Source organism: Lynx rufus, unplaced genomic scaffold (genome assembly GCF_022079265.1).
Source record: "Lynx rufus isolate CCGP_SWC_20201006 ecotype Redwood Valley unplaced genomic scaffold, mLynRuf1.p SCAF_4, whole genome shotgun sequence".
Classification (NCBI taxonomy): domain Eukaryota; kingdom Metazoa; phylum Chordata; class Mammalia; order Carnivora; family Felidae; genus Lynx; species Lynx rufus.
Genome location: NW_025814856.1, coordinates 9,951,213 through 9,978,002, shown reverse-complemented (window position 1 = coordinate 9,978,002; position 26,790 = coordinate 9,951,213). Strand labels below are relative to the sequence as shown.

At 40.7% G+C, this 26,790-nt stretch overlaps 1 protein-coding gene and 1 pseudogene across 1 annotated transcript; both read right to left on the bottom strand.

The window, feature by feature from the left end:
* Positions 1–1,478: 1,478 nt before the first annotated feature.
* On the bottom strand, positions 1,479–2,348 carry LOC124522894 (olfactory receptor 7A10-like). The gene is made up of 2 exons (XM_047094575.1): positions 1,994–2,348; positions 1,479–1,708 (listed from the first exon to the last, which is right to left on the bottom strand). Exons 1-2 carry the CDS (start codon positions 2,346–2,348, stop codon positions 1,479–1,481), a joined length of 585 nt encoding a protein of 194 aa, XP_046950531.1.
* A 7,829-nt stretch (positions 2,349–10,177) lies between these two features.
* LOC124523969 (olfactory receptor 7A17-like) lies at positions 10,178–11,184 on the bottom strand (annotated as a pseudogene).
* Positions 11,185–26,790: the final 15,606 nt, after the last annotated feature.

Here is a 26,790-nt window from a genome sequence, read left to right as displayed (position 1 = left end):
ACAACAACAACAACAGAGTCCAGTTAGGAGACACAGAAGCCTGTTTGTACAGTAATTGCCTGACATTAGGCTTTTCACTTCTGAGGCACCCATTTCAAAGACCACCGTTCATATTAACACATTGCCAGGCGTATGATTCAGTTACTATACAATCATGCAGGCCCCCCCTCCCACAAATTCCCCCATTAGAAAGCCCTGGTAATCTAGGTAACAAGTGTGAGTGACCCGCTTTTCCCGTTCAGTGCCCACATTCCATTACTTGGCTTTTTGTCTGGCTTTTGCTGTTGTTATTTTTGAGTACTGGGGGATAATATTTTATTATTCTTTTTCTTTAACTGTTTACATGAGCGTAGTTGACACACGATGTTACCTTAGTTTCAGGTCTGCAATACAGTGATTCAACTTCTCTGTACTTTATGCGGGGCTCACACAGGTGTACTGACACCTGTCCCATTACCGCTAGTACATCATCGATGACTATGTTCCATACATTGTGTCTTCCATTCTCATTATTTATCATTCCATACCTCCATTCCCCCTCTCCTTGGCCCATTTGGCCCATCCTCCAACTCCACTCATGTTTTAAATTCATCCATAAAAAATGAGCCCAGAAAAACATAGTCACTCCTCCCATGGACCTCCCCAAGAGCCAGATCCTTCATAGTGCTCTCTTTCCTTCCCTGTTAAAGTCTCTCCCTCTCTGAGACCTCCTTCAATGGCCTTTGGGAATCCCATGTGCCCTCAACATTTGTGAGCAATGAACCTTGTGTTTTTAGAGTCCTCCAGTGGGTGTTGCTGAGGTGTGACCAAAATAAGAACCCAAAGGCCAGGGCAGTCACAGCATAGGCTCTGGTCAGGGAAACACTTGTGGGAATGTCCACAAGCACAAGGGCATATGCAAATGCCTGGCTTTTCCTACTTAAGCATTGGTGTCAATAGCCTGAGGCTTAAATGGACCCCTTCTAGAGTCCACATCATCAAAGAGTTCTTAAGGAAGGGACTTAAAAGAGATTCACAGATTCCAGGTGAAAGCAGTGGTTTTGTATTTTCATCTACAATAAAATTATATAGGGGGCCTAGGGGCCCAGTGTAGTGTTTTTCCACATGAATAACTCACCTTGGGATTATTCTTTGGGGAAAATTAGGGAAAATTTATATGGCATGGTATAAATCAGTTGAAATGAAATTATTTTTAAGGAGACCAACTTGCCCATTGTAAGATACAGAAATTTCCAGGCATTTGTGATCCAACATTTGGGAAAACACTGGGAAAACATTTGGGAATGTATGAAAGTGAACAAAGGTGAAATGGTATATCAGACAGAGTGGAGGCTTGATAAAGTGAGTTACCTCAATGTATAGAAAAGTTGAATTCTAACAAACAGAAATGCCAGGAAGTAAATAGAAGGAGCAGATTCTACTTCCCCAGTGTGATCAAAGATTAGCAGTTCCTGGCTCTGAGGCTCTGAGCCCTGCAATCACGGGCACGTCTTTAGCCTCAGGATGAATGTCCCATGCATTGCTGGAACCCCAACGATTCTTTTCAGAGCCCTCTTTATGTCTCTGTTCCTCAGGCTGTAGATGAAGGGGTTCAGCATGGGCGTGACCACCGTGTACATCACCGAGGCTGTGGCACTTGAGTGGGAGCTCTGGGTAGAAGCAGAGCTGAGGTACACTCCTAGGCTCGTACAATAAAATAAGGAGACAACTGACAGGTGAGATGCACAGGTGGAAAATGCCTTATACTTGCCCTGAGCTGATGAGATCCCACGTATGGAGGAAACTATCTTAGAGTAAGAGTAAAGGATCCCGGCCAAGGAAGCACCACCCAGCAGGGTAGCTGCAAGATACATCACCAAGTTATTAATAAAGGTGTCAGGACAGGCAAGTTGGATCATCTGATTAAGTTCACAGAAAAAGTGGGAGATTTCCAAGGTTGTACAGAAGGACAGCCCCAACACCATTAAGGTTTGTAACAAGGAATTCAGGACACACATGATCCAGGACACCAGAACCAGCAGTCCACAGAGCCGGGGATTCATGATGACCATGTAGTGTAGGGGGTGACAGATAGCCACAAAGCGGTCATAGGCCATCACTGTCAGAAGAAAGATGTCTAATCCTGCAAAGAGCAGGAAAAAATACATCTGTGTGATGCAGTTCTCATAGGTTATGATTTTGCTCTGTGTCTGGATGTTCCAGAGCATCTTTGGGACGGTGGTGGAGGTGACACAGATGTCACCAAAGGATAGGTTGGCCAGGAAGAAGTACATGGGCGTGTGGAGGCGGGAGTCAGAGCTGACAGCCAGGAGGATGAGCAGGTTGCCAAACACAGTGATCAGGTACATGGAGAGGAAAAGCCCAAATATGAGGGGCTGCAGTTCTGGTCTCTCTGAAAATCCCAGAAGAAAAAATTCTGAAATTTGTGTATCATTTCCTGGATTCATGTGCTGGAGGTGACTACCAGGGAACAAAAAAAAAATAACATGACTGATTTTCTCAATAATGAACATTGCAAATATCATTGAAATGCTACAATTCTTATTTTGCATCAAAAGTGAATATCCATCGTTTTTGTATGGAACTTGTCCCCTCTCAGCATCTCCATGCCAGCTCTGAATAGGTATTCACTTCCCACACTTAACATTTTCCCCAAGTGCTCATGTTTTCTTTACTTTTAATGAGAAATTCTGTCACGCGTTTGAGGAATAACCTTGAGCACTGACTAACCTTCACACAAAGCGTATAAGTGTCTAGAAACAAAAGCCTGGAGGTTTCAGTGATGGAGAAAGGGGATAAGGAAATAAAGACCAGATAAAATATCAGGAGGTGACAGGTGCCCTGGAGAAAAACAAAGCCTGTGTAAAGGGAAGCGTGGATGGAGGGATGGCTCTTCCTGGTTGTTCGGGCACACCGGCACACATGTAAACAGAGCCCTCGAGGAGACAGGAGACACAAGGTTCTCTGGGGAAGAGCGTGCCCATCGGAGGGAACTATGGGTGCGACGGCTCTGAGGAAAGACGTGGGGTTTTCTAAATTAATTTTTTAAAGCATGAGGGTGGTCGACACACCAGGTCACGTTAGTTTGGGGGGCGCCACACAGTGATTCAACAAGTGTCAACATCACGCCCTGCTCACCAGGCATGGAGCTGCCATCTGTCACCACACAGCCTGTGACAGCATCACTGACAGTATTCCCTCCGCTGGGCCTTTACCTCCTCTGAGTCTCCCCTTCCTGAACATGGAAGGAATTCCTTAACCAGAAGCCAGTGTCTCCCACTCCCCTTCACCATCCTGCCTTTTGTTGTTTGCATATTGTGTTAAAGACCCAGGCTCAAAAGAAAGCCAGTGTGTCCAGGGGAAGGAGCGAGAGGAAGACTGATGAGAGGTGGTGGCAGGGTATGTTGAGGAATGAGGTGGCCTCCCAGACACTGATGAAACTTCCCGGCACAAGGAACCCCTCCTTCACATGGTGTTCCTTGCACTTTATTAATTTCCTCTCCAAGGAATCTTTGAATAGAAACAGGCACCCTTCTTATATTCATTGTCGGTACTAACCTGGCACCTGTATTTTAAGGGTCACGTATTGGAGGTATGGGTTCCAGGACCTCTGTCTTGAGACCTGCTCATCACACACACACACACACACACACACACACACACACACATGCTCTATAGCCTCCTTGGACCATGTCACAACCAGACTATTCTCACCTCCAGTCGCAATAATTAGGCAAACAATGATACAAGGCAAGCTGTGCAATATCAGATTGTCTTTCCTATAAGTTGCAAAAACATCCAAATTCTAGTAGTTAAGTCTCCTGTGAGCATGTAGACATGGGTCTCGATTTTAAGGTGATCATTTTGTGTCCAGTATTTACAGAAACAAAAATCAAATTCAAAAACTAAGAGCGAGAAAAGTGGGGAGAAAGATCTAATGAGCTCAAGGTGGCCCCTGGTGATGATGACGAGAAAGTGTCCCTGGTTCTGGCGACACCCCAACCCCAGGTACATCTCCTTGATGCCCAGAATAATAAAGCGGCAAAAAGCAATTTATCCAAAAGAAAAAGTAGGAATGTCTTCATGTTATCAAGACATCCCACCAGAATAACAAGGGAAGACACCCACAATTCACAAAAGGAAATACACAGGGTACAAGAAAAGTGGGGGGTTTTAGAAAATTATTTGCTAAAGAACAACTTTTCTAAATGATATAAAATGCTAACTTTTACAATCAGAAACCGGTTTGAATTGGGGATCTCCACACGTTTGCTAGTTGGACTTGGAGAACCAACCAAACTATTCTTTTTCTCCCCGCTGTAAACTCTAGTCAGGTAACATACAGTGTAATATTGGTCTCAGGAGCAGAATTCAGTGATTCATCACTTACCACACCCAGTGCTCATGGCAGCAATTGCCCTCCTTAATCCCCACCACCCATCTAGCCCATCCCCACCCACCTGCCTCCATCAACCCTCAATTTGTTCTCTATCGTTATGAGTCTCTTCTGGTTTGTTTCCCTCTCTTCTTTTCCCCCACCTTGCCAACCAAACTATTGTGAATGCTAATATCCTTCCCCAAATGGTAGGGCTAGAGGTATCTATCCCGCTCAGGTAGTTGGCAGATTTAGTGAATACGCCATATAGAACTTAGCACAGCTCCCTGTGTTGACAATGAGTGCTTCTCACTGGTGAGGAGATTTGGCTGATTTTTTTTCTTCTCTCAAAGTCCCCATCGCTTCCCCACCTCTGGGGTCCCAAATCCACCGCCTTATTTCCGTTCCTTGTCCTGTCTCCACCTGTCATGGCTGGCACCTCTCTAGCCAATAGTCACAATTACCCAAGAGGTCTTTCTAATATTGCAATTACACGACTATCCACCTTAACCCCTTCCCAGTGACCCCCCCTGGAGAATGAACCCCCAATCCCATACCTTCCAACACTTGGCTTGCCTCCTCTGACCGACCCACCAGCTTTACACTCACACCGCCTCACCCCTTCGATCTCACACACACCGAGCCTCAGTTGTAGCTTCTCCGGAAGGCCCAGCTCAGGTCTCGGAGCCTCTACACCCCTGCTTCCCTCTGCTTGGAGTCACCCCCTGGTCCGTTTGGAGTTTTTCACCTCTTCTCTATCCTGAAAATCCTATCTCCTCTTTCTGAAGCAAGGAGTCCTCTCCCTCATGAGTCTTCGTGGGTGTAGTTCCTTTTAATATTCTGACAGACTATTAAATAGTCTATTAAGTAGTCTATTAAATAGCTTCCAGCTACCAATCTCTCTGAACCTTTCCTGAAATACCTGCTGAGCTCTGAGCCTCACCTGGATGGGGTCTGTGAGAGGAACGTCTCCAGGTGGAAGTCTGAATTCCTTCCTGTTGGTTGATGATCGAGAGTGAAGCTGTATTCCCAGAACAGGAAGGAGTGAAGCATTCAAGCCAGGCTTAAGAATCCAAATGCAAAAACCACATCTCCTCCAGCTTCAGGTTAAACATGTCTGGATCTGTAGCAGAGGAAATATTTATAGCTCCTTATGTTTGCTGTATCTGTTCTCTGCACCAACTCCTTAGACACGTTTCCCATTATTACTCCAACCCCTGAGCCCGTGTTCCCATGGGAACATATCTGGAGAGCATGGAATTTTTTCCTGTAGATTCTCTGTTCCCAAGATACAGGTTAGAATTCAGGCATATCCGATTTTTATTACTCCTCCTCGAACTTTCCTGGCTTCCAGAGCTCTAACATTGAAACTTTTCACGGACCTGAGTGAAAGTTTTTTTCCAAATCTATGGCTCAGGAACCTGTGTTGACTATGACCCTGGGTTCTTTAAAACATGGGTTGTGGTGAGAACACTACTCCTGATAGTCTAGAAAATACCCATTCCCTCTCCACCAAGCAAAGATGTGTTCATTTGCTGTAAAACCATGGGTACAATAATTCTTGGATTCATAATTCTTTTGACAAATCAACTAGGAGTTTTGTATTTTTAATACAGGTTAAAAGTTGACATTTATAAGACATTTGGTAATTCTAGGTGTATTACAAAGCTGTAGTCATCAAGACAGTATGGTACTGACACAAAAACAGACACACAGATCAATGAAACACAATAGAGAACCCAGAAACGGACCCACAATGATATGGGCAATCTTCACCAAAGCAGGAAAGAATATCCAACGGAAAAATGGCGGTCTCTTCAAAAATGATGCTGGAAAATTGGGTAGCAACATGCAAAGTCAGCTGGATCACTTGCTTACACCATACACAAAGATAAATTCCAAATGGACGAAAGACCTAAACGTGAGGCAGGAAACCATCAAAATCCCGGAGGAGAACACAGGTAGCTACTTCTTTGGCCTCGGATTTAGCAACTTCTTATTAGACATGTTGCAGGAGGCAAGGGAAGCAAAAGCAAACATGAACTATTGGACCTTCAGCAAAGTAAAAATCTTCTGCACAGTGAAGAAAACAAGCAAGAGAATTAAAAGGCTGCCCAAAGAATGGGAGAAGATGTTTGTGAATGACACATCAGATAAATATTGGTGTGTGTGTGTGTGTGTGTGTGTGTGTGTGTGTTTGCGTTCCACATTTTCCTTATCCATTCATTTATTGATAGACACTTAGGTCGCTTCTATATCCTGTCTATTGTAAAGAATGCTGCAATAAACATAGAGGTGCGTATATCTTTTCAATTTAGCATTTTTGTTTTCCTTGGAAACAGTAGTGGAATTCTTGGATTGTAAGGTAGTCCTATTTTTAAATTTTGAGGCCCCTCCACACTGTTTTCCACAGCGGCTGCACCAGTTTGCATTCTGACCCAAAGTGTGCAAGGTACCTTTTTCTCCACATTGTCACCAGCATTTGTTGTTTGATGTGTTTTTGATTTTAGCCTTTCTGACATGTGTGAGTTGGTATCTCAATTGTGGTTTTGATTTACATTTCCTTGATGATGAGAAATGCTGAGCATATTTTCATTTGTCTGTTGGCCATCTGGATGTCTCCTTTATTTTTCTTATTTTTTATTTATTTTTAATTTTTTTAACGTTTTTTATTTATTTTTGAGACAGAGAGAGACAGAGCATGAACGGGGGAGGGGCAGAGAGAGAGGGAGACACAGAATCAGAAGCAGGCTCCAGGCTCTGAGCCATCAGCCCAGAGCCCGACGTAGGGCTCGAACCCACGGACCGCGAGATCGTGACCTGAGCTGAAGTTGGACACTTAACTGACTGAGCCACCCAGGCGCCCCTGGATGTCTCCTTTAGAGAAATGTCTATTCAGATTCTCTGCCCATTGTTTTTTGTGGCTGTTTAGTTGTATGAGTTATTTACATATTTTTTTACTTTTATTTATTTATTTTTTTATTCAACCAAGTTAGTTAACATATCGTGTAATAATGATTTCAGGAATAGAATTTAATGATTCATCACTTACATCTAACACCCAATGCTTATCACCAGTGGCCTCCTTAATACCCATCACCCATCTAGCCCATTCCTGCATCCACCTCCCCTCCAGTAACCATCAGTTGTTTTCTGTCTTTAAGAGTCTTCTATGGTTTGTCTCCATCTCTGTATCTTATTTTTGCTTACATTTTCCTATGATCATCTGTTTTGTTTCTTAAATTCCACGTAGGAGTGAAATTATAGGATATTTGCCTTTTTCTGACTGACCAGATTTGCTTAGCATAAAATACTCTAGTTCCATCCATGTTGCAAATGGCAAGATTTGATTCTTATGGATCACTGAGTAATATTCCAGTGTGTGTGTGTATATATACACACACACATATATATATGTATATATATATATATATATATATATATATATATATATACCACTTCTTCCTTATCAGTTCATCAGTCAATGGACATTTGGGCTGTTTCCATTCTTTGTGGATTGATGATAGTGCTGCTATAAATATTGGAGTACACGTGACCCTTCGACCACCACTCCTGTGTCCCTTGGATAATGAGCTAGTAGTGCAATTGCTGCCCCGTAGGGTAGTTCTATTTTTATTTTTTGGTGGAACCTCCATACTGTTTTCAGAGTGGCTACACCGGTTTGCATTCCCAAATGGAGTGCAAAAGGGTTCCACTTTTCTGCATCCTTGCCAACATCTGTTGTTTCCTGAGTTGTTAAATTTTAGCCCTTCTGACAGGTGTGAGGTGGTAACTCATTGTGGTTTTGATTTATATTTTCCTTATGAGAGATGTTGAGCATCTTTTCATGTGTCTATTAGCCATCTGAAGGTTTTTCTTGGAAAAGTGTCTACTCATTTCTTTTGCCAATGCTTCACTGGATTGTTTGTTTTTTTGAGTGTTGAATTTGATAAGTTATTTGTAAATTTTTGATATTAACCTTTTATCTGATATGTTATTAGCAAATATCTTCTCCCATTCCTTCAGTTGCCTTGTAGTTTTACTGATTATTTCCTTCACTGTGCAGAAGCTTTTTATCTTGATGAGATCCCAAAAGTTCATTTTTGCTTTTATTTCCCTTGCCTCTGGAGACATGTCAAGTAAGAAGTTGCTGTGGCTGAGGTCAAAGAGGTTGTTGCTTGTTTTCTCCTCTAGGATTTAGATGGAGTTTAGGTCTTTCATCCATTTGAGTTTATTCTTGTGTATGAATAAGTTTATTCATGAGTTTATTCTTGTGTATTCTTGTGTAAGAAAGTAGTCCAGGTTCATTCTTCTGTATGTTGAGGTCCAGTTTTCCCAACACCATTTGCTAAAGAGACTGTCTTTTCTCCATTGGGTATTATTTCCTGTTTTGTCAAAGATTAGTTGGCCATACGTTTGTGGGTCCATTTCTGTGTATTTTATTCTGTTCCATTGGTCGATTTGTCTGTTCTTGTGCCAATACCATACTGTCTTGATGATTACAGCTTTGAAATACATCTTGAAGTCCAGAATTGTGATGCATCCAGCTTTGGTTTTCTTTTCAGAATTGTTTTGGCTTTTCTGGGTCCATACAGATTTTAGGATTGTCTGTTCTAGATCTGTGAAGAATCCTGGGGTATTTTGATGGAGATTGCATTAAATATGTAGATTGCTTTGGGTAGGATCAATATTTTAACAATATTTGCTCTTCCTATCCATGAACGTGGAATGTTTTTCCATTTCTTTTGTTCTTCTTCAATTTCTTTCATAAGCTTTCTATAGTTTTCAGTGTATAAATTTTTTACCTCTTTGGTTAGGTTTATTCCTAGGTATCTTGGGGTGTTTTGGTGCAACTGTAAATGGGATGAATTCTTTGATATCTCTTTATGCTGCTTCATTATTGGGGTATAGAAATGCAACCTATTTCTGTACATGGATTTTATAACCTGTGACTTGATCGAATTCATGTATCAGCTCTAGCCATTTTTTTGGTGGAGTCAGGTTTTCCATGTAGAGTATCATGTGATCTGCAAAGAGTGAAAGTTTGACTTCTTCCTTGCCAAATTGGATGCCTTTTATTTCTTTTTGTTGTCTGAATCCTGAGGCTAGGACTTCAAGTACTATTGAACTATAGTGGTGAGAGTGGCATGCCTGTCATGTTCATGATCTTAGGAAAGCACTCCATTTTTCCTCATTGAGGATGATATTATCTCTGGGACTTTCATATACGGCTTTTATGATGTTAAGGCATGTTCCTTCTATCCCTACGTCCTTGAGTATTTTTATCATAAAGAGACTCTTAACAATAGAGAACAAACTGAGGGTTGCTGGAAGGGAGGTGGGTGAGGGGATGGACTAAATGGGTGAGAGGCATTAAGAAGGGTGCTTGTGATGGGAACTGGGTAAGTGAAGAATCACTAAACTATACTACTGAAACCAATTCTACACTATATGCTAACTATGTAAATTTAAATAAAATCTTGGAAAGAAATAAAATAAAATCCAACTTGCCCATTGTAAGATACAGAAATGTACAGGCATTTGTGATCCAACATTTGGGAAAACATTGGGAACGTATGAGAGTGGACAAAGGAGAAACCGTATATCAGACAGATCAGAAGCTTAATAAAGTGAGTTATTGAAATGTATGGAGAAGTTGAAATCAAACAAATGGGAATTCCAAGAAATAAATAGAAGGGGCAGATTCTACCCCCACAGTCTGATCAAAGAATAGCAGTTCCTGGCTCTGATGCTTTGAGCCCTGCAATCATGGCATATCTACAGCCCCAGGACAATTGGCCTTTACAACACTGGAACCCCAACGATTCTCTTCAGAGCCCTCTTTATGTCTTTGTTCCTCAGGCTGTAGATGAAGGGGTTCAGCATGGGTGTGACGACTGCGTACATCACTGAGGCTGTTGCACACGAGTGGGAGCTCTGGGTAGCAGCAGAGCTAAGGTACACTCCCAGGCCAGTACAATAAAATAGGGAGACAACCGAGAGGTGAGACGCACAGGTGGAAAATGCCTTATACTTGCCCTGAGCTGATGAGATTCCACATACAAAAGAAACTATCTTAGAATAAGAGTAAAGGATCCCAGCTAGGGAAGCACCACCCAACAATCCAGCTGCAAAATACATCAGCATGTCATTAAGAAAGGGATCAGAACAGGCAAGCAGGACCACCTGATTGATTTCACAGAAAAAGTGGGAGATTTCCACCTCTGTACAGAAGGATAGCCACAACATCGTTAAGGTTTGTAATAAGGAGTTCAGGGTGCTCATCATCCAGGACCCCAGAACAAGCAGCCCACAGTAGGTGGGTTTCATGATCAGCATGTAGTGCAAGGGTTGACAGATGGCCACGAACCGGTCATAGGCCATCACAGACAGTAGAAAATTGTCCAATCCAGCAAAGAGTAGGAAAAAATACATCTGTGTGATGCAGCCTGCATAAGTTATGACTTTGGTCTGGGTCTGGATGTTCCAGAGCATCTTCGGGACGGTGGTGGAGGTGAAGCAGATGTCTACAAAGGACAGGTTGGCCAGGAAGAAGTACATGGGCGTGTGGAGGCGGGAGTCAGAGCTGACGGCCAGGAGGATGAGCAGGTTGCCAAACACAGTGGTCAGGTACATGGAGAGGAAAAGCCCAAATATGAGGGGCTGCAGCTCTGATTCCTTTGATAGTCCCAGAAGAAAAAATTCTGACATTTGTGAATCATTTCCTGGTTCCATGGGCTAGAGGGGACTATCAGGGAACAAAAAATAGCATGACCGAGTTTCTCAACAATGAACATTGCAAATATCATTGAAATTCTATAATTTTTATTTTTCTTTCAAAAATTCAATATCCATAGTTTTTTGGATAGAACTTGCCCCCTCTGGGGACTCCCTCATGCCAGCTTTGAATAGGAATTCACATCCCACACTTAGCTTTTTCCGCTAATATTCATGGATTCTATAGTTTTAATGAGAAATTCTGTCACCCATTTGAGGAATAACCTTGAGCACTGACTCATCTCCAGACAAAAAGTACAGGTGTCAAAAAAATAAAAGTCTATAAGGTTCAGTGATGGAGACAGAGGATAAGCAAATGAAAGAGTGGATAAAATATGAGAAGGTGACAGGTGCTATGAAGAAAAACAAAGCCTGTGTAAAGGAAAGAGCGGGTGGAGACGTTACTTTTTACTGGTTATTCGGGCATACCAAAACACATCTAAACAGAGGCCTCAAGGAGACATAAGGAGACACAAAGTCCTCTGGGGAAAAGTACACCAATCAGAGGGAACGACCAGTGCAGAGGCTCTGAGAAAAGTCATTTTTTTAAATCAATTTTTAAAACCTGAGGGTGGTTGATGCACCATGTTACAGCAATGTGGGGTGTACAATCCAACAGTTTTACACATCACACCATGCTCACCACACGTGGAGCCGCCATTTGTCACCACACAATGCTGTGATAGTATCACTGACTATATTCCCTTTGCCATGCCTTTTAGTCCTGTGTGTCCTTCGTTCCTTAACTGGAAGCCAGTATCTCCCACTCCCTGTCACCATCTTTCCGTTTGTTGGTTTGCTTGTTGTTTTAAAAACCAATATTCATTGGTCATTCAATGGTCAACCAAAGCCATTGCGTTGAGGGGAATGAGCAAGAGGAAGAGTGGTGACAGATGGTGGCAGGGAATGTTGAGTAACAAGGTGGCCTCCCCGGTACTGATGAAACTTCATGGCACAAGGAATCCCTCCTTCACATAGCGTCCCTTGCACTTTATTGATTTTGTTTCCAAAGAATCTTTGGATAGAAATGGGCCCCCTTCTTATCTTCATGTGTTGGGTAATAATCTGGCATCTGTATATTAAGGGTCACATTATGGAGCTATGGGTTCCAGGACCTCTGCTTTGAAAACCGCTCATGGCACACACACACACACACACACACACGCACACACACGTGCGAGCCCCCTAGTCTCCTAGGACCATGTCACAACCAGACTATTCTCACCTCGAGGCACATTAATTAGGTAAACACTGATACAAGGCAAGCTGTTGACAAGAGATTTTCTAAAAAAAAAAAAAAAAAAAAAAAAAAAAAAAGAGATTTTCTTTCCTCTAAAGATGTGAAAATACATCCAAGTTCCAGTAGTTAAGTCTTCTATGAGCAGGTAAACATGGGTCTCCACATTAATATGAACTTTTCATAGCCAGAGTTCAAAGAAATTAAAATATCATTTTCAAAAACTGAGAGCAAGAAAAGTGGGGAGAAAGATCTATGAGTTGAGGCGGCCCCTAGCAACGGATGAGAATGTGTCTTTTGTTCTGGCGACACCCCAACCCCAGGTACGTCTCCTTCAAGCCCAGAATAATGAAGCAGCAAAAAGCAATGTATCTAAACGGAAAAGTTAGGGTGTCTAAGTTATCAAGACATCCCGCTAAATAACAAGCAAGGGAAAACCCCCACAATTCTCTAAGGGTAATACACAGAGTACAACAAAAGTGGCGGATTTTAAAAGATTATTTGATAACAAAACCCCACCTCTTCTAAATGATATAAAATGCAACACCTTCATCATCAGAGACTCGTGTTTTAAATTTTGGATCTACATATGTTTGCTTTTTGAATTTGGAGAACCAAGCAAACTACTCTTTTTTTCATTTAAATTCTACTCAGGTAACATACAGTGCAACATATTGTTTTCAGGAGTAGAATTCAGTGATTCATCACTTACAACACCCAGTGCTCATCACAGCAATTGCCCTCCTTAATCCCCAAGACCCATCTAGCCCATCCCCCACCCACCGGCCTCCATCAACCCTCAATTTGTTCTCTATCTTTATGAGTCTCTTCTGGTTTGTTTCCCTCTCTTCTCTTCCCCCACCTTCCCAACCAAACTATTGTAAATGCTAATATCCCTCCCCAAATAGTAGGGCTAGAGGTATCTATCCTGCTCAGGTGGTTGGCAGATTTAGTGAATACACCATAAAGAACTTAGCATAGTTCCCTCAATGGATAATGAGTGCTTCTTACTGGTGAGGAGATTTGACCGACTTTTTCTTCTCTCAAAGTCCCCATCACTCCCCACTTCTGGGGCCCCAGTTATACAGCCCTATTTCAGTTTTCTTCCTCTCTCTACCCATCACAGGCTAGCACCCCTCTAGCCAATATTCACATTTACCCCCGAGAGATCTCTCTATATTACAATTACGTTACTGTCCACCTTTCTGATTTAATGCTTTCATCTGACTCCCCCCTGGAGAATGAACCCCAAATCCATATTTCCAACACTTGGCTTGCCTCCCCTGACTGGCCCAACAGCTTTGCACTCATGCTGCCTCACCCACATCAATTCTACCGACACTGAACTTGAGTTGTAGCTTCATCTCAAGCCCCAGTCTCAAGACTCCGAGCCCCTACACACCTGCTTCCCCTCTGGTTGGAATCATCCACTGGTCTATTTGGAAGTTCTCACCTCTTCTGTCTTGAAACTCCCATCTCCTCTTTCAGACAGCAAGGAGTTGTCTCCTTCATGAATGTGTGTGTGTGTGTGTGTGTGTGTGTGTGTGTGTGTGTATGTTTTGACATTCCCACAAGAAAAAAAAAGAGTTTCTTTTGTGATAATTTAGATGTGGTGTTATCACTGTAATTTTTATTTAATTCCATATATGTTTCCCTGCTAGACTGTGGGTGCCCTGGGCATGTTATACTTACTCCCATCCTTTACCCCAGACATAGTTTGGTTGGGGACAGTAGTAATACATACATATTGCATGAACGAATGAGAGATTGTGCTCACAGGAGTTGTCAATGAAAGGAGAGAGAACACAAACAGGGAGCTACCAGCACAGGAACAGAGAACCAGGGAGATGAATGTTTTCCATATTCTGAGACTGGGACCATTTGTGGGGTCAGGGTGTGGTTTGCAAGAATAAACTAGAATAGAAAAACTAAGGCACAATAGAAAATATCAGAGCATGTAGTACGTGGTCAGGGTGCAGACCAATCACTCGTGGTTCTCCTTGTTGAGTTATATGTTTGTGCGGGTGAGTGTGCAAAAACGTATTTCCTTTCTTCATATGTCTATCCCTGAGAACATTGTGTCAGATACACATTTATTTCCCCCACTCTGCTTTCTTCATTGAATGTAAGATCCAAATGAGCAGGACCTCACTTCTTTCATTCATTTTTTTTTTTTGCTGTTTAATAAAGGTGTGCATTTATATAGTAACACATTTTTAGCAAATGGAATTTATAAAATAAAAGGAATAGCAGGGAGAAGAAAACCGGGATAAATAGTGAATTCAAAATAAACTTATTAATTAAAATTGAGTTAAAAACACTCTTCTGTAGGAGAAGATATAAAATATAATTTCATCACATTAACACACGTCTCAAAATCAAAATAGAATAGGCAAAAACCTCAAAAAAGAATAGGAAAACAAGAATTATGATTATAAGTGACTTTAAAAATAATGCAGGGGGGCGCCTGGGTGGCTTGGTCGGTTAAGCGTCTGACTTCAGCTCAGGTCATGATCTCACGGTCTGTGAGTTCGAGCCCCGCGTCAGGCTCTGTGCTGACAGCTCAGAGCCTGGAGCCTGTTTCAGATTCTGTGTCTCCCTCTCTCTCTGCCCCTCCCCTGTTCATGCTCTGTCTCTCTCTGTCTCAAAAATAAATAAACGTTAAAAAAATTAAAAAAAAATGCAGGGAGCAGACTATAAAATTATAATTTCATTCTATACAAACATAAGTGGGGTCACACACACTTGTGAGAAAGATATAAGTTGAATGCAAGAGAAATTCATGTTTCCACAGGACGGCAGAAGGACGATTGCCAGTTTAGAAAATAGATCCAATCACAAAACAAAAGGTAGCAGTGAGGAAGCACAGATGGGAGGTAGGTGGCAATACATACAAAAGGCAGTTTATTACTACAAGGCACATAGAAAGCAATGGGTGGGGGAGAAAATATGGCCGACTGGTAGATTTGACCACTCAAAGTTTATAAACTCTCACACCACCCAGAAAATATATCTGTACATACATACAAGAATTAAACAGCAAATAGTAAACTTGGCTTAAAATTTGCAAATTTTTTTTGTTTTTTTAAGTTTTTATTTAAATTCTAGTTGGTTAAAATATAGTGTAATATTGGTTTCAGGAGTAGAATTATTTGTGTGAAAAAAATGCAATCAAGAGGAAGCAAGAAAATGATTCAGCAGGAGCAACAAACAAAGAAAAGAACACTCAGACTCGATGTAAAAGGCAAAGAAACTACACTGACAATTTACGACAGGGAAAGTAAGTGGCCAATAAACCCCAACATAAATTCGTCCTCCAGGTAATGAAATAAGTGCAAAATAAAACCCTCTAGTATATGCCTGTTCGAGTTTTAAATAAACTTTTTAAGTGACGTAATGGAGAGAAGATTCTGTGAAATGTATGTCTCCAGAACTGCAGTTGCCAGGTCGTGGCTCCCTCCATTGGTCTGGACCTTTCTAAAAGATACAGAATATCCTCCAAAATACCCCATCTTAAAAATATTGTTTAAATTCCCTCACTGCACCTCCTTCCATACCTAATAGTGTATTTTCATATTTCCTTTAACTGCAAAACTCTTTGGAAATGTTCAGATTATCCTGGAAGTCAGTACCCGTCATTCCCTCGTTAGTCGCATCCAACTGATCTTTTATTCCCACCACTTAATTTTCAACAATAATCCTTACATTGCTAGTTTCAACAGACATTTCCTTTTTTTCACATCTTAAATAAATTGATTATAAATGAGTGGGTTGGGCACCTGGGTGGCTCAGTCGGTTAAGCGTCCGACTTCAGCTCAGGTCATGATCTCGCAGTTGGTTAGTTCCAACCCCACGTAAGACTCTGTGCTGATGGCTCAGAGTCTGGAACCTGCCTCAGATCTATGTCTCCCTCTCTCTCTGGTCCTCCCCCACTACACTCTGCCTCTCTCTATTTTTCTCTCAAAAGTAAATAAACATTAAAAAAAAATGGGAGAGACTGGGTGTCTCAGTACGTTGGCTCAGGTCATGATGTCGCAGTTCGTGAGTTCGAGCCCCACGTCAGGCTCTGTGCTGACAGCTCAGAGCCTGGAGTCTGCTTCAGATTCTGTGTCCCCCTCTCTCTGTGCCCCTCCCACACTCTTACCCTGTCTCCGTCTCTCTCTCTCAAATATAAGTAAACCTTAAAAAAATGAAAGAGTTCACCGTGCCAACAAACACAATGATCTTTCGGCTCTGAGACCAGGATGGTTAGGCTGTCAGGTGACCTCAGAGGAAAGCTTTCAGATTCCATTCTCTTGGAACCTTCCCTGGAATACCTGCTGAGTTCTCAGACTCACCTAGATGGGGTCTCTGAGAGGAAGGTCTCCAGGTAGAAGTCAGAATTCCTCCCTGTTTGTTGATGATGGAAAGCAAGCTCTATTCCCAGAACAGGAAGGAGTGAAGCATTGGTCCCCAAACCAGACTTAAGAATCCAAATGCAAAAACCATGTCTCCTCCGGCTTTGGATTAAACATGTTCTGGATCTGCAGCCGAGGAGATATTTACAGCTCCTTATGTTTGCTGCATCTGACACAGCAAAATGTGTCTGAAATGTTAGACACATTTCCCATTGTTACTCCAATCCCTGAGCCCATCTCCCCATGGGAACTTATCTGGACAGAATGGAATTTTTTCCTGGAGATTCCCTGTTCCCAAGAGATCACATTAGAATTCAGGCATATCCAATTTTTTTTACTCCTCCTCGAACTTTCCTGGCTTGTCTAACATTGAAACTTTTCACAGACCTGAGTGAAAGTTTTTTTTTTCCAAATCTAGGACTCAGGAACATGTCTTGACAATGCCCCTTGGCTCTCCGAAACATTGAGTTGTGGTGGGAACACAACTCCTGATAGTCTAGAAAATACCTACTCTTTCTTCAACAAGAAAAAGTGTGTTCCTTTGCTATACAACCATGGGTTTAATAATCCTTGGATTTGATATTCTGTTGACAAATCATCTAGGAGTTTCGTATGTTTTTGACAGGTTAAAGGTTGACGTTTATAAAACATTTGGTAATTCTAGGTGTATTACAAAGCTGTAGTCATCAAGACAGTATGGTACTGACACAAAAACGGACCCATAGAACAATGGAATAGAATAGAAAACCCAGAAATGGACCCAAAACAATATGGTCAATTTTCGACAAAGAAGGAAGAAGTGTCCAGTGGAAAAAAGGCAGCTTCTTAAGCAATGGTATTGGCAAAATGGAGAGCAACATGCCAGTGGAACTGGACCACTCTCTTACACCATACACCATTCACAGAAATGAATTCAAAATGGATGAAAGACCTAAATGTGAGATAGGAAACCACCCAAATCCTAGAGGAGAACACAGGCAGCTATCTCTTTGACCTCAAATATAGCAACTTCTTGTTACCCATGTTGCCGTAGGCAAGAGACACAAAAGCGAACGTGAACTATTGGGACCTCACCAATGTAAAAAGCTTCTGCACAGTGAAGAAAACAAAAGAATTAAAAGGCTTCCTACAGAATGGGAGAAGATGTTTGTAAATGACACATCAGATCAATATTCGTGTGTGTGTGTGTGTGTGTGTGCGTGTGTGTGCGCGTTTGTGTGCCACATTTTCCTTATCCATTCCTCTATTGACAGACACTTAGGTTGCTTCCATATCTTGTCTGTTGTAAAGAATACTGCAATAAACATAGGGGTGCATACATGTTTTCAAATTGGCGTTTTTCTTTTCTTTGGAAACAGTAATGGACTTATTGGATCATGTTGTCATTCTATTTCCAAGTTTTGAGGGCCCTCCACACTGTTTTCCACAGTGGCTGCATTCCCACCAGCAGTGTGTGAGGTGCCTTTTTCTCCACTTCATCACCAGCACTTGTTTGTTGTGTTTCTGATTTTAGCCCTTCTGACCTGTGTGAGGTGGTATCTCCTTGTGGTTTTGATTTACATTTCCCTGATGATGAGTGATGATGAACATCTTTTCATTTGTCTGTTGGCCATCTGGATGTCTTCTTTAGAGACATGTCAATTCAGAACCTCTGCCCAATTTTTAAGTGGATTGTTTGGGGGTTTTTTTGTTGTTGTTTAGTTGTATGAATTCTTTGTGTATTTTAGATATTAACCTTTTATCAGATATATCATTTGCAAATACCTTCTCCAATTCAATAGATCAGGTTTGTTTTGTTTTGTTTTGTTTTCTTGTCTCCTTTGCTGTGTAAAAGCTTTTAATTTTGATGGAATCCCAATAGTTTATTTTTACTTTAGTTTCCCTAGCCTTAGGAGACTTGTCTAGAAAAATGTTGCTATAGCTGATGTCAGAGAAATTACTGCCTGTGTTCTTTTCGGGCAGTTTCATGTCTCACATTTAGGCTTTTAATCCATTTTTGGTTTTGTGTATGGTGTAAGAAAGTTGTCATGTTTCATTGTTTTACATGTATCTGCCCAGTTTTCCCAGCACCATTTATTGAAAAGACTGTCTTTTCCCATAGTCTCACCTTTTTAAATTTTTTTTAAAAATTTACATCCAAGTAATAGAATAAACCCATTTATTCATGTTTTATTTCTGGGGTCTTTATTCTGTCCCACTGACCTATGTGTCTATTTCTGTGCCAAAAGCATACTGTCTTGATTACTACAGCTTTGGAGTATATCTTGAAACCTGGTAGGACTGTTCTTTTTTCTCAGGATTGCTTTGGCTATGCAGGATCCTCTATAGTTCCATACAAATTTTAGTATTATTTGTTCTAGTTTTGTGAAAAATGCTGTTGGTATTTTGATAGATATTGCATTGAATCTGTCGATTGCTTTGCTTTGGGTAATATGGACATTTTCACAAGAATAATTCCTCCAATCCATGAGCATTGAATATCTTTCCATTTATTTATGTTATTTTCAATTTCTTTCACCAGTGTATTATAGGTTTTGGAGCATAGGTCTTTCACTTTTTGGCTAAGTTGATTCCTAAATATTTTATTCTTTTTGGTACAATTGTAAATGGTGTTTTTAAATGTTTTTCTTTCAGCTGCTTTGTTGTTAAGGTACAGAAACGTTGCTGATTACTGGGAATTTATTTTGTCTCTTGTACTTTACTGAATTAATGTAATACATCTAGTAATTTTATATGTGTGTTTGTAAAATCAAGTTAGTTAACATGCACTGTAGTGTTGGTTTCATGAGTAGAACCCAGTGATTCATCACTTCTACAGAACACTCAGTGCTCATTCCAATAAGTGCCCTCCTTAAATATATGCCCATCACCCATTTAGCTAACCCCCACTCCACCTCCCCTCCAGGAACCCCCAGCCTATTCTCTGTATTCAAGAGCCTCTTATGGTTTTACTCCCTCTGTTATTAACTTATTTTCCCTCAATTCCCCTATGTTCATCTGTTTTGTTTCTTAAATTCCACATATGGGTGCAATGATATGATATTTGTCTTTTTCTGACTGACTTATTTCACTTAGCATAATACACTCTAGTTCCATCCACATTCTTTCAAATGGCAAGATTTCACTCTTTTTGATTGTATATTGTATGTATATATACCACATCTTCTTTATCCATACTTCTAGGAATGTTTTGGTAGATTCTTTTGGATTTACCATGTATAGTATCATGTCATCTGCAAATAGTGACAGTTTAACTTCTTTACCAATATGAATATCCCTTATTTCTTTTTCTTAGCTGATTGCTGTGGCTAGGACCTCCAGTACTATGTTGAATAAGTGTGAGTGGACATATTTTCTTCTTCCTGACATTGGGGGAAAAGCTCTCCACTTTTCACCATTGAGTATGATGCTACCTATGGGATTTTCATAGGTGGCCTTTATATGTTGAGGTATGTTGCCTTTAACCCCACTTTATTGAATTTTTATCATGAATGAATGTTGAATTTTGTCAAATGATTTTTCTTCATCTATTGAGATGATCATATGATTTTTACCCTTCATTCTGTTGATGTGTATAACATTGATTTTCAAAATATTGAAACACCTTTGCATCCCTGAAATAAATCCTACCTGATCATGGTGAATGATCTTTTTAATATACTGTTGTGTGTGGTTTGCTAGTATTTTCTTGAGGACTTTTGCATCTATCTTCATCAAGGATACTGGTCTATAGTTTTCTTTTTTGGGGGTGTCATTGTCTGGTTCCAGCATCAGGGTAATGCTGGCCTGATTGAATGTATTTGGAAGCTTTACCTCCTATTCAATATTTTGGAGTAGTTTGAGGAGAATAGGTACTAATTCTTCATTAAATATCTTGTAGATGGGGTGCTTGGGTGGCTCAGTTGGTTGAGTGTCCAAATTCAGCTCAGGTCATGATCTCATGGTTAATGAGTTTGAGCCCCACATTGGGATGTGTGCATTGGGCTCTGTGTTGACATCTTGGAGCCTTGAGCCTGCTTCAGATTCTGTGTCTCCATCTCCAATGGCAAGGGAATTAGAAGCAAAAATGAACTATTGGGACCTCATGAAGATAAAAGCTTCTGCACTACAAAGGAAACAATCAACAGAACTAAAAGGCAACCAAAAGAATGGGAAAAGATATTTGAAAATGACATATCAGACAAAGGGCTAGTATCCAAAATCTATAAAGAACTCACCAAACTCCACACCTGAAAAACAAATAACCCAGTGAAGAAATGGAAAGAAAACATGAATAGACACTTCTCTAAAGAAGGCATCCAGATGGCCAACAGGCACGTGAAAAGATGCTCAACGTCACTCCTCATCAGGGAAATACAAATCAAAACCACACTCAGATGTCACCTCACGTCAGAGTGGCTAAAATGAACAAATCAGGAGACTATAGATGCTGGCGAGGATGTGGAGAAACGGAAACCCTCTTGCACTGTTGGTGGGAATGCAAATTGGTGCAGCCACTCTGGAAAACAGTTGGAGGTTCCTCAAAAAATTAAAAATAGATCTCCTGGATGACCCCGTAATAGCACTGCTAGGAATTTACCCAAGGGATACAGGAGTACTGATGCATAGGGGCACTTGTACCCCAATGTTTATAGCAGCACTTTCAGCAACAGCCAAATGATGGAAAGAGCCTAAATGTCCATCAACCGATGAATGGATAAAGAAATTGTGGTTTATATACACAATGGAATACTACGTGGCAATGAGAAAGAATGAAATCTGGCCTTTTGTAGCAACGTGGGTGGAACCAGAGAGTGTTATGCTAAGTGAAATAAGTCCTACAGAGAAAGACAGATACCATACGTTTTCACTCTTATGTGGACCCTGAGAAACTTAACAGAAGACCATGGGGGAGGGGAAGGGGGAAAAAAAGAGAAAGAGGGAGGTAAACCATAAGAGACTCTTAAAAACTGAGAATAAACTGAGGGTTGATGGGGGGTGGGGTGGGCATTGAAGAGGGTAACTGTTGGGATGAGCACTGGGTATTGTACAGAAACCAATTTGACAATAAATTTCATATCAAAAAAAAAGATTCTGTGTCTCTCTCTTGCTCTCTGTCCCTCCCCCATTCTCTCTCTCTCTCTCTCTCTCTCTCTCTCTCTCTCTCTCTCCCTCTCTCTGTCTCTCAAAAATAAATAAACATAAAAAAAATAAATGTCTTGTAGAATTCACCTGTGGTTCCATCTGGTCCTGAACTTTAAGTTTTAAGTAACTTTTTGTTTACCAATTCAACTTTGTTACTGACAATTAATCTGTTCAGATCCTGTATTTCTTCCCAGTTCTGTTTTGGAAGTTTGTATTTTCCCAGGACTTTATCTTTTCACCTGGGTCATCCTCTTTGTTGGCATATATTTTTTAATAACATTCTCTTACAATTCTTTGTATTTATATGGTGTCAGTTTTTACTTCTCTCTCATTTATGATTTTACTTATTTGGGTCCTTGCCCTTTTTTTTTCTTGATGAATGTGGCTAAGTGTTTGTCAATTTTGTTTATCTTTTCAAAGAACCAGCTGTTGCTTTCATTGATTTCGTTCCATTCATTTTTTAAATCTCTGTGTCATTTATTTCACCTCTGTGTTATTTCCTTTCTTCTACTCTCATTGGCTTTGTTTATTCTTCAGGAAAGAGTACATTGAATATAAAATCAGTACTGGATAGTGACTTAGTGGCATATCAAACGTGAGCGGCCTTAACTTCATTTCCTTGGTCCTATATCCATATAGACATTTAACCTCTTTCTATTTAGAAGAGAGATCCTTCATCCTTCTTCGATGTGAATCAGCTACCAATGTTCTCGGTCCTCCCCTCAGCCATGCTCCACTAGACTTTTTTCCTTTTAACTCTATCATTGTAGCTTAATTATATATAATCATCTGTGTACATTTAAAGTTTATAGTTTGACACTTGTGAGCACAGCATAACATAAAGAGTCTGTCGAATCAGTATGTTGTATACCTGAAATTAATGATTTTGTGTGTCAATGATACTTCAATAAAATTTTTTAGTAAATTAAATGGTTTGTTCTATTAAGGGAATCATAAATATTTAGGAGCACCTTCTGAACATTCATTTGTATGTAATTCCAGAAAGTGCACAATAAGCTTTAATTGCTTTGTTCTGTAACTTATTAAAATTTAATCCCCTTGAGGTTCAGTTTTCTTATTTCTGCAGATAATGTGGGATAATAAAACTAATTTCAGAGGGATATTGTGGGAAATAAACAACTGTGTGGTAACATTATGTGGATTCCAAAGAAAATGCTCAATGGTGAGGGGTAGATGTGTGTGTGTGTGTGTGTGTGTGTGTGCATTTATATATTTTTCTTTCAAGTAAACATGGACACTCATGTGTGCACACACAGATTCATTATTAGGAAATCTTTCATGTCAAAATAAACTTGAGAGAAAGTGGGAGAGGACAAAAATGAAAAGAATGAACATTTGGATTAATATGAAAATAAAAGTAGGTAAAAATTTGAACATAAAGATTTAAGATAGAACAAGTCGCCTTAATGTTTTAGTTTGTCTACTTCAGTGCCTGCAAGACAGTACAGCTCATGGCTTAGGGGATTTTTTGTACCAGCTGTTGGGGTTGAGAGACTCCAAAGTGACTTCAGATTTGGTGTTTTACATAAAGTGGTATTTCAACACCAAATAGCCTTATTTGAAAGAATATAAACACGATCCAAGGCTGAATTTCATTTCTCTAAACAGAGTGTTATTGGATAACTATCCGGAATAAATATTTATTGTGGTTGTGACAAATTCCATGCCGCTGGCTTAGAACAAATAAATTTATGTTCTGATAGTTCTGGAAGTCAGAAGTCTGAAGTAGGTCTCCCTGGGCTAAAATCACTCTGTCTGGGGGAGGTCCTGGGGAACTAAAGCCGCCTGTATTCCCTGACTCATAGTCCCTCCCTTTATCTTCAAAGCCAGCAACATAGCATCTCAAATTTCTCTGTGATTCCTACTCTTCTGCCTCTGTCTTCCATATCTGGAGGCACCTTGTGATCTATTGAGCCCACCTGGATCATCAGAACAAATTTGTCTTCAGGTCAGCTGACTAGCAATGTTAACACCATTTGTCACCCTAATTCTCACTTGCCATGACACAAGATATATTCGAAAAGTCTGGAGATTAAGATGTGGAAATAGTTGGGGGGCATTATTCTGCCTACTAAAAGTCTTTTTCATGGGTGTATTTGAGGCCAACTCAGGGGTCCTCAGATTAAAGAATCAAATACAGACTTGTTTTCAGACTCTAGGGTGAGTCCTTAGACTTTTCTTTCAAAACCACACATAAAGAGGATCTCATGGCTCATTTATTAAAATCACCCAGAGTTATAAATGGTAAACCTTCAACTCAATGAATTCAAAATCAGCTCAAGGTGAAGGTAAAGTGCAAGCTGGTTAGACCTCTGGTAGGCAGGCAAGTTCATGAGCGTAATACAAAACTGGATTCACCTGACTTCCAGTCTGATATCCCAGCAACAGAGTATCAGCAGGAAACTTTTCCTTTCCCACCGCTCCAGTGGCCCACGGGGAAATGATGTGCTCCAATGTGGGAGTAACAATGGAAACAGTGTCTAATGAGCAGACATAGGGAGCTATAAATATCTCCTCCACTGCAGAATGTCATCATCCGAAACCTTGTATATGGCAAGGCATGGTTGTTGCTTTTGGGACCCAGGTCTGTGCAGAGGGACCAATGCTTCACTCCATCCTGCTGTCCTGTCTGGAAACAGAGCTTTGGTCTCCATGATCAACCATCCAGGGACGAAGTCGGACCTCCACACAGAGACGTTCTTCTTATAGACCCCATCCATATGAGTCTCAGAGCTCAGTGGTTATTTTGGGAAAGATTCTGAGAGAATGGAATCTGAGAGATTTTACCTGCGGTCACCTGAGACGAGGTAGGCTCATTTATAATTAATTTAAGTAATATGTTCAAAAGAGAAGCTCCACTGGACTCAGCAATACAGGGATCATTGTTGACAATGAGCGGTGGGAATGGAAGTCCAGTTGGATGAGAATGAGGAAGGAGTGGTGGGGGGGAGGACACACATTGGTCACAGTGAAATTAGAACATACCTAGGAGTTTTGTAGCTAAGGGGAGTAGGAAAACAGAGTATCAAGCTTGGAGGCATGTGCCGTGAGCTTTTCAAGATGTGGTGTTTTTGAGCATGTTCTGTGTTTGTAGAAAGACCCAGAGCCATGGAGGTAGCTGTTTCCTTGCAACAGCACTTCTTGGGACACATTTCTCAGCATCGCCTTTCACATGGAGTATTCACATAAAATTTGTATTCCATGTGCAAAAGAGGGTATGCCAACTAGCTTTACTGCGTAATACTTCATTACCAAGTTGTATAGAAACTAGGAAGATATTTGTTCAACATAGAAGAAAAAACTCAGCCAATCTCTTCACCAGTGATAACCATCCACTTGCTAACGAGAAGGAACCATTGTAAGCCTTTTACATACACTGACTGACGCCGTCTACCACCCTAGGAGGATGGACACTGCTTATCCCCTCTATCTGAGTAAGGATATTCACATTTGGAATAGATTCATTGTCTTTCTCAAGTTCAAACAGCTTATATGGGGTAGATCTGACATTCAAAAGCTGGTTTTCTGATTCCAAAAGTTTTGCATTTAAAATCGTTCAGAAAACTCTTGTTCTACATCTTGAAAAATCCCTTCTGTTGTTGTACACTGTGTAATTTCTGTTGTCTTACGTAGGTTTCTTCCCTTTGCACATTTTTCTAGAAGGATATTCAATCATTAAAATGTCTTAACATCATAAATAACGCCACTCCTCTCTGGGTTAGATATACTGTTTTGTTCTGGTTTTGTTAATTATTCTGGGCATGAAGGTATGTAACTGGGGCTGGAATGCTGCCAGAACCAGGGAAGCTTTCTCATCACAGTCTCTCAGGGACAACCTGAGTTTCTTAGATCTTCTTTCCCCTGTGTCCATTTCTTTCCTCCCTGTGTTCTTGGAACCGATTTCTTTTGTTTATTTAAATACAGGACACAAGATGATCTAATTAAAATGGAGCCCCATATTTACATGTCCATGGCTTTCTAACTAGAATTTAAGTACTATTTACACATTCTTTAGGGTAAAGGTAATCTGATGTTGACAGCTTGCCTTGTATCGTTTCTTTCAAAATTATGGTGGTTGCATGTGAGAAAAGCATGATAGTAACGCAGAGCCAGGAGGCCACAGTGCACTCTGTGTGTGCATGTATGTGTGCACGTGTGAGTGTGCATGTGCGTGTGTGTGCACGTGTGTGTTGTGGGGCACAAGCAGTCCTCAGGGCAATGGTACCTGAGTTCATATACTCCAATATGTGACCTTTAAATGCTAGGATGTTAACCAATGGATGGAAATAAGGAAGGGATCTATCTCAATTCACAGAATACCTTGGAACAAAATTTTAAAAATGCCAAGAACATCTTGGGAAGGAAGGACTGCTTGTCTTTTCAAGTTTCAACAGTGGCGGGAGAGCCACCTTGCCCCTCAGTATTCTCTGCCAACACCTCTCATCCCTATGCATTCCCTCCCCATGCTGACTTCATTGTGAGATTTGAATATCTGGACTAAATGCCTTCTCCAGGGCCTTGGCTCTGTTTTCCCTGCAGGGCATGCACTTCCCCCAATATCTTCCTGCCTCCTGCTAAATCTTTCTGGAAGCCTCTGTTAAAGTGTCACCTTCTTTGCAGGCCTTCCTGAACACCTATTAAAAAATAGAGCCCTCCCCATCCATTCCTTTCTATACCTACTTTTTTTTTTTTGCATAGCACCTGTCACCATCTGACATGGTATATGATTTTTTAATTTTTATATATATATTCTTTCTCCATAATTGCATTGTAGGGACTTTTTTCCTGCAAGTTTTTATTTAAATTCCAGCTAGTTAACATATGGTGTAATATTAGTTTCAAGAATAGAATTCAGTGAT